The 8,403-nt window shown below is 35.0% G+C and overlaps 1 protein-coding gene across 1 annotated transcript in view; it reads left to right on the forward strand.

Annotated features, from left to right (window-relative positions):
- The window catches only part of LOC129228352 (glycoprotein 3-alpha-L-fucosyltransferase A-like), a 70,163-nt gene extending 65,514 nt beyond the window's left edge, over positions 1-4,649 (forward strand). The window contains exon 5 of the mRNA XM_054863031.1: positions 4,280-4,649. Coding sequence (XP_054719006.1) covers positions 4,280-4,649 — 370 coding nt within the window. The remainder of the gene's footprint in view (positions 1-4,279) is intronic.
- The last annotated feature ends 3,754 nt before the right edge of the window (positions 4,650-8,403 follow it).

The raw sequence follows: 8,403 nt of genomic DNA on the forward strand, positions 1-8,403 counted from the left end.
TCCGAACAGAAATCCAGACAGACTTTCAGCTTTATTATTAGTAGAGAAATAAGAGACAGGCAGTTATTGAATACTTAAGGGCCATTCATTAATTACGTAAGGATGATTTTGGCAATTTTTGATCCCCCTCCCCCCATGTAAGGGTACGTAAGATTTTTCACCCTCCCCCCTGTTCTTACGTAAGATTCCATTTCGTTTTTCAAAATGATAAAATAACAAATCTTGGAGTCGTTACATCACTGTAATCGTTATTAAATTCACATTATTAAATTAAACCTTTTGCGTAAAGAAATAGTTACTGAAAAGTTAGAATCTAAACTAAATGTTTTTTTGACATTTTTTTTTGTTTTTGTTTTGATGAAATATTAATTAAAAATAAAACATGCCATACACAATGCGACTCTTTTATTATATTTTACACTATTCATTCTTTGTAAAACAAAAAAAAAAAACATCTTATCCTAACACGTTTCTTACCTTCCAGACGCAAATGGAACATAATCTCTGCCAAATCACATGACCGCGCATTTTCTAATGTGAAATATCGACTTGGAAAATATTACGTAAGAATGAGTTTGACCCCCCCCCCCAAGTAAGGGTATGTAGAGGCTTTTCCAACCCCCCTCCCCCTCAGGACCCTTACGTATTTAATGAACGCCCTCTTATAGTCTACTATTTTCATTGAAGATAAATTAGGATAAGGAAATTTTATATGCTTCAAAAAATAAAGGAACACCCATGTAACAAATACAGGGGTGATTGTGTTCCGGTATTTTACCGAATTCCCGGTATTTTCGGACCTATTTCCGGTATTTTCATGTCCGAAAATATCGGAATTATGTTTTTTTTTTGTTATGCTTTTATCTCCTTACCTCCGCAATTTTTTTTTAAAAATTATATAATACTCATCAAATATACCTGCAAGAGCCTTAAGATGGACACCTATCCCTTTAGATGGACAAATGTCAAGATAATTTTGTATAACACCAGCTCAAAAGTAACTTTGTAACCCATTAAAATTTTAATCAAATGTACACACACTATTTTGACTCTGACTATTGAACTATTTAATACTATGGCATAGGTGCACTTAAGTAATAGGGACCAAAGATTACCCCCCCCCCCCCCCCCCCCCCCCCCGTTCTCGCCTTGAAACTTTCAGGTATTTTTTGATGAACTCACAATCACCCCTGCAAATAGCACTTATTACAGAATTTGTCTTTTGCGCAGAAATAAGTTCAATCCGAAAAACGGGGCTTTTAAACTGCGAAATCAGCATGCAATCGCTGATTTAAAACGAGTCTGATTGAGGAGCTTAACGTACTCCTCGAGCGCAGTGCCATCTGGATTTTCCTCAGATCTGACCTCACTTTTTCCCCGTCGATCGGCACACTACTCTTTCTAGGCACTATAACTAAAGTCAAATGGAGCAAAAATATGCAACTGCATATGCATATATGCATACAATACGGGCTTGGCAAATGACTGTTAATGACCTCCAGTTCAGTTAGAATTTTCTGAAAAGAAGAAAGGGCAAAACTAGGGAAATACTTTAGCTACCAGTGGACAGCAATGCATTTTCATTAGTAGCCACTTTTTTGAACATTTCATGTTATTCGAAGTGTTAAATCATATTTAAAAAAAGTGAAATTAATAACCCGGAATACATTAATTAATGAAAAGCATATATTTTAAAATGAATTAGTTCATGAAGGCTGGATTATGATTTTCGCGGTCAAGATTTTACCAAATACTTTATATGTTTTCTAGACTTGTTTCCATTAACTTATTTTTTGAAGTTGCAATTTGTTAGCGATTGACCGATGATTTTTCCTTTTTTTTCTTCATTTAGTCGCCCTATTACTGTTAATGACCATTAGTTTTGCTCTTTAATGGAGAGACAGGGATAGTTGGTCATGACAAGTCTGAGTTTTTGCCTGAGTTGAGGACATAAGTAGTCCTTATATGTAGGTATCTTGGTATTAAAGCTGGCATATTTTTTAAACCAAGGGTTTCAAAAGGTTACAACCTCTTAACCCTTGCTCAGAGTTGCCAACTGCTCCGCATTTTGCGGAGTTACTCCTCAGAAACAGCGAAATTCCGCGGATCCTCAAAAAGTTATTTTGCTCTGCATTTCTCGGCCGAACGTATTCAAGCTTATATTGTGCTACTTTATCATGACAAACCTGAAAATATGGGAAATTAAAATGCTTATACTAAGAGATTAAAATAATATTTAAAGCTGTTATATTAATTTAAAAAAAAAATAGTTCTATACTTTTGCTTAAAATGCTTGTTAAGAAATTTGAAACAATTTTAGACAATTGGTTTCAGTTATTTTCATTGATTTTTATACAAAATACCGTACTGCTCTGCAAAATTTTAATTGCTCCTCAAAATTACCGCAGATGCTCCTCAATTGGCTCCTCGAAGTTTGGCAACCCTGCCCTTGCTACATAGCTGTACCTTACAACTTAACGGAAGTAATTTAACAACATTTAAAGTTGGCCATTTTTTTTAAACCAAGTGTTCTAAAAGTTTCAAACCTCTTAAACCCTTGCTGCAGAGCTGTGTCTTACAGTTTAATGACATTAATTTAACAATATTTAAAGTTGCCATATTTTTTAAAACAAGAGTTCCAAAAGGTTACAACCTCCTAAACCTTTGCTGCATCGATGAGCCTTATAATTTAACGGAATCAATTTAACAATATTTTACTGTAGCAACTAAGCAGGCAGCTATGTAGCTAATAAACTTCAATTCGTTTTTCAGTTTAATGAATTTCCGACTAGAATATTTGTACTTTAAAAATATTTACGAATCAGTATGAATTCACACTTACTAATAATACTCAAATAAAGTTTGAACATCAGATTTAGCTTCCTTTTGATTACCAGTACTTGTATATAATCTATTATACATTTATAACCAAACTTCACAATGTCAGTTGGGATTTTAGAGCATTCAACCTTCACGTAAGGCTTTCCGGAACAAATGTTTTTGAGGGCCTAGTTTTATGTAGGTAGCTTGATCACGTGGGATCTGCAATGGTTGTGAGTCGTCTAACTGAATCTGTGAGATTAAAAACCATTTCAGTCACAAAAATTTGAAAATTCGTTTTGTATAGAAATAAGCTCTGAAAGTCAAGATACGTGTTAGTGCAAAAACCACGGCACTCAGGTTAATAGTTCAAAAGATATAGTGAACTTACAAAACGTTTTGAACGTTTTTGGTACAGATTTAGCTACTGCCACTCAATTTGTGTAATAACCTTCCACTGCCGTTGTTAGCATATGTTCCTGAATACTGTAAAGTTTTTTAAATTCCTGATTTCTTATGATTTTGCATTTTTTTTATAACGATGTATGGTTAAAAATGGTCTGTTGTAAGAGCTAGATAATTTTTTGAATTCCTGTGTTATAATGGATAAGCAATCATTATTTCATTTCTGATGAAATCATGAATCAGTTATATAAACTTTGAATGTATGATAACTTTTTCTCCAAGTGTAGAAACCAGTTGAGTGCAAAAACAGCGTAAGTCCTAATTAAACTTTCCTGCGCCCGATTTTAGTAGAAACTGTCATTTTTGCGTGACAGCAACACAAATGCATGTTATGATGGAGGAAAAAAAAGTTCGATCATTTGAAAATTTGTAAAAGTTATGACGCTTTTTCTCTCTCCTGAACAATATGAAATTCTTGCCTTACGTAGTTTTTTCTCTCACCGATTCATTTGATGTAAAGCGCTCTTGATGCAATCAGGGAACACCGCAAATTTTGCTTGGCGATTCAGGGCTTTACTTTGGTGGTCTGAAAGGGTTAGTTTTAACATCGGGGCGATTCTCGGAAAAATGTCCCGTGCGTAACACTAAGTTTTTTATTTTATTCAAGGTAACTATTTATTAAACATGGGATTAACTGTTAGGCTTCATATGTTGTTATGATAGTACAGTAGACGCAGGTTAATTGAATCAGTAGTTAATTGAATCAACCACATTAATGAATCAAATTGATGTCAAAAATAGAACAAAATCCAACTGTATTGAATTAGCCGTTTTATGGAAGCAAAACTGTTTAGAACGAACGTGATTCATGTAAGCGGCGGCCACTGTATATTAAAGCATGTATTATTTCCCAACAGCATTATTTTTTGAAGGCTTTGGTTAGCTAGAAAAAATAAAAAAACTTACGAACGGGACATTTTTTCGAGAATCGCCCATCGACGTTATACTATATTATCTGTAACTCCATCACATAATTTTATTCTTCTCTTTTCAGCCATGACATAGTCCCAATTGTAATGGGAGCCCGTCCAGAGGATTATGCAAAAGTAGCCCCTCCACACTCTTACATCCACGTAGAAGAGTTCGCGGGTCCGAAGGAGCTTGCGCAGTACCTGCACCTGCTGGATAAGAACGATACTCTCTACAATTCGTACTTCCAATGGAAGAATACGGGTGAATTCATCAACACTAGGTTCTGGTGCCGACTGTGTGCCCTGCTACACGCTCCCGTAGTGCCTAAAGTGTATACGGATATCCAGACCTGGTGGGCAGGAAAAGGTACCTGTACTACCGACGAATGGCGTAGTCCCCAGTCAAAATCAGTTGGAGGTAGCAGCACAGTTACCTTAAATGGCATTCCGTAGTGTGTACGATTTGTGTACCTTCTCACTTGCTACGTAACCTTATTTTTGCACTCAATTCTTTTTCATTTTCACCAAAGAACACTCTAATCCGAAAGTATCGTCACAAACATAAAATCTGCAAAAACTATTCACTAGGTTCAGTAAGTTACAGCCGTATATCCAGGGATAAGGGCAAAAATACGTAAAATACACCACTAGCTCAGTAATTCTATCCGAGGACTGCAGTTTCGTGCTTATTAGCACTCATGAGCCCGGAATAGGAAGTGACTATAGGCGGTGTATATTATGTATTTCTGCCTTAGTCCTGGTTATAGGGCGGGGACTTACTGAAAATACCATGCCTTTCCTTCAATTTTCGAGTTGAAACGAACCATTGCTTCGGTCACTCGTCTGGTCAGTACTAATTCTGTATTAGCTACCAGTTTGTTCGGCACTCTTGGCTTCCTTAACAGGTTTTCCACCTGAATAAGAGTCACGTTTTATGCCGGGTTAATAATTGCGAAAAAGCACGTAACCGCAGCCGTGGATGGAAGGTCTGAGCTGGCAGTGTATTTTATGTAGTCACAATGTGTTGCTACGAAATTTGATTCAGAGGTATATGTTACCATGCGAAAAAGAACACATAAACATGGCAAATATTTTAACTGGGAATCAAGTAACAGATCATATCAAAAAGTTTTAAGTTATTGATCAGAGATAAAAGTATTTATGTCGGGAAAAGCTGGTCTAATATGGGATGTGACCACCGTACTCCCTATACAAGTATTACAACGGGCTTTCCTACTGTTTATGAGGGTGTCAATAAATACTTGGGACAACAAAATACATTTTTCCAGAAGCCCTGCTTTTAACTGGTGGAGGGTATTAGGAGGGGGTTAAGCAATGCAATGGCTTTTCCTAGACTATCGAAATATGTTCAGTAGGATTTAGATCCGGAGATCTCGATTGCCAGTACATGCGTCGAATATTCTCTTTCTCAACATGTTTGCGACCTTATTTTTGGACATGAGTGTATTACAGTGAGAAATACATTAAAAAATTAACATATTTGCGCTCGTAAAAATGAACATTCTACCGTCAAGTGTTTTGATAACACCATAAAATAGTTTTCAGAAGATAATCAAGCAGTTCAATACCTCAGTTTAGTTCTATTAAAGCTGGCATATTTTTTAAACCAAGGGTTTCAAAAGGTTACAACCTCTTAACCCTTGCTCAGAGTTGCCAACTGCTCCGCATTTTGCGGAGTTACTCCTCAAAAACAGCGATTTTTTTTCCATGTCATACAAGACGCACTCTCAATACCGTTGGCTGAAGCCAAGTTTTTGAGATTATCTGCTCTGGTGCCTGTAAAATTTGCGCTCTAAAATAGAGTTGTTAGAAAGAAATATTCCTGTAAATATTTTATAGTTCTCCAAAATTCTGAAAAGACATTATAAAACCATTCCAAATGTGTTATTTACATGGTTCAAAAACATGCTGCAATTTAGTTCGGGTAACTTCCAGTTATGTGAGAAAAATTAAGTCAAATAGAGGGTGTTCCAAAAATGACTGATACATTTGAAAAATCAATAAAATCTAAACGGGCAAAGATAGAAATATACCGTTTGTTGTATTATGTTTGGGACAGTAGTAGTAAATTTTCAGACAGACAAAACTTTCAAAATTAGTTATAATGTTTCTCAACAGATGACGCTGTCGGTATTTTAAAAGGGATTAAAGAAACTGCGGTTTGTAAGATTGCCTAATTGACCGGTATATTTGATAAATCAATGCTGCCCGTTTAGTTTTTAATTATTTTTAAAATATACCTGTCATTTTGGCGATTTTACAGACTGCGTTCTCTTTTATAGCGTTTAAAATGCCTGCAGCGCCATCTGTTGAGAAAAAAACTTTATAACTAAATTTGAAAGATTGTCTGTCTGAAAATTTACTGTTGTTGCAAGCATAATTCAACAAACGGTATATGTCTATCGCTGCCCGTTTAGTTTTCATTAATTTTACAAATGTATCAGTCATTTTTGGAACACCCTGTAATTACTTTAAAAAAAGTTGTGCACCTTTGAGTTAGAGACATAAAATTTCGAAATGTTCAAAAACTCCTCAGCTTTCTTTCATGTCAGTAATTTTTTTTTTTTGCATAGAACATCAATAAGCATGACTAGAGATTTCAGTAGCTTCAAATAAACTTTCAGGAGTAGCTTCCAAACAGTAACTTCAGAAGAATTGGATTACACAGTGTGCAGTGTAGTGTTGTTAACCTATTATTTAAAACAAATAGTGAAAAACTGATGTCATAACGTTGCCGTCATTGAGAAGGAGTAGAAAGTAGAGAAAGAACCTTTCAAATCTTGAAACAAGAATCTCTAGTCACGTGATACATTTTAAAGAAAATTATTAGAAGAAATCAGGTTTCTTTCACTCGTTTCACCCCCGTAAAACGTGTCTCTCATTCGTCGCTGCTGAATCATGAGGCTTGCGATCTTTGCCTCAGCGTTTTAAGCCACACGTTTTTAAGTTAACGTAACTGACAGAACTATTATCTAACATAGAAGAAGACTTGAAAAACGTTTCATTTTAACTTTATGTTTTAGATTTGAGTGAGCACAACAGCTGCAAGTGAGAAGGGTTTATGTTACTTTAGATGTAGAATAGATATGCCGAACTTTTATTACTTTGAGCTACTTGTGAGTGAGCTATAATGTGTATTTAGCCTAAGTACTATTTGTGTTATTGTAAACGTACGCAATAATCTACTTTATTAAATATGAACGTTGTATTTTAAACGGTAATTCAAAGGGAGAGTTACTATTAAAATGTTTCGAAGCAGTTTTTTTAAAAACTGTCTATTGTTCATTTGTTAAAAAACATTTTCAATTCGAAAGTAGTTGAAAACTATTCTCTAAATTAATTTGTTTATAATGCTGAGTACTTTTGCGATTTATCAAAGAGTGTAATTTAGAGTTCCACTCTACGAGACAATTTTAGCACATTGATGCACAAATAGTGTGCTTGAAGTTTAAATTTTTATGAAGACAGTCTCTTATAAAACGAAATAAAGTTGAAGCAATTCTGATAAGGATAAAAAATCTAATTCGATTTTATGTTTTAGTTGAACCCACGCGAATTTACGTTCTTAGTGCCTACTCTTCGCACTTTTAAAATATAAGTAAACCATGTGCAATGCTTTTATTGTAGGAAAAGTTTTTCATAGAACTATAAGATAAACGTTACTATCATAGCAGCATCCCACTGCATTTTAACATTCGGTTAGATTTCGATAACTGAGAAAAGTGTTGATGTTTTTTAACTGTCGGCAAAATTTTTAGACCCGAAGCCTAACGTTTTATAACTTTAGGCTTATTGTCCAGGGGCATTCTGATGTAAGGTCACTGTTTTTTCCTTATTTGAAAAATTTTGTGTGACGATTCGGCGAAATGTGGAGTTCTATTCAGAAAAATTATTAACATTTGGTGAAGTTATTAGCAGCATTCGGCAAAATTGTTTTCATTAGGGGAAATTTGGAGGTCCGTTCGGCAAATTGAGAATTTCCGTCTTCCGAAAAATTTAAGTTTTTGACGCCCCTGTTCGGGTTTGATATTGGTTTGTCTTGTCAATATAGAGAAAGATAATAAAAACATTAAAAACAATTGCTTATGTAACTGAAAAATTAAAAATTGGAGGCCAAATAATAAAAAATCTGGAAATTGGCGGAACAAGATCGACCAAAACTTCTACCCCCCCCCCCTGCAAAAGT

This window comes from Uloborus diversus, chromosome 8, assembly GCF_026930045.1.
Source record: "Uloborus diversus isolate 005 chromosome 8, Udiv.v.3.1, whole genome shotgun sequence".
NCBI lineage: Eukaryota > Metazoa > Arthropoda > Arachnida > Araneae > Uloboridae > Uloborus > Uloborus diversus.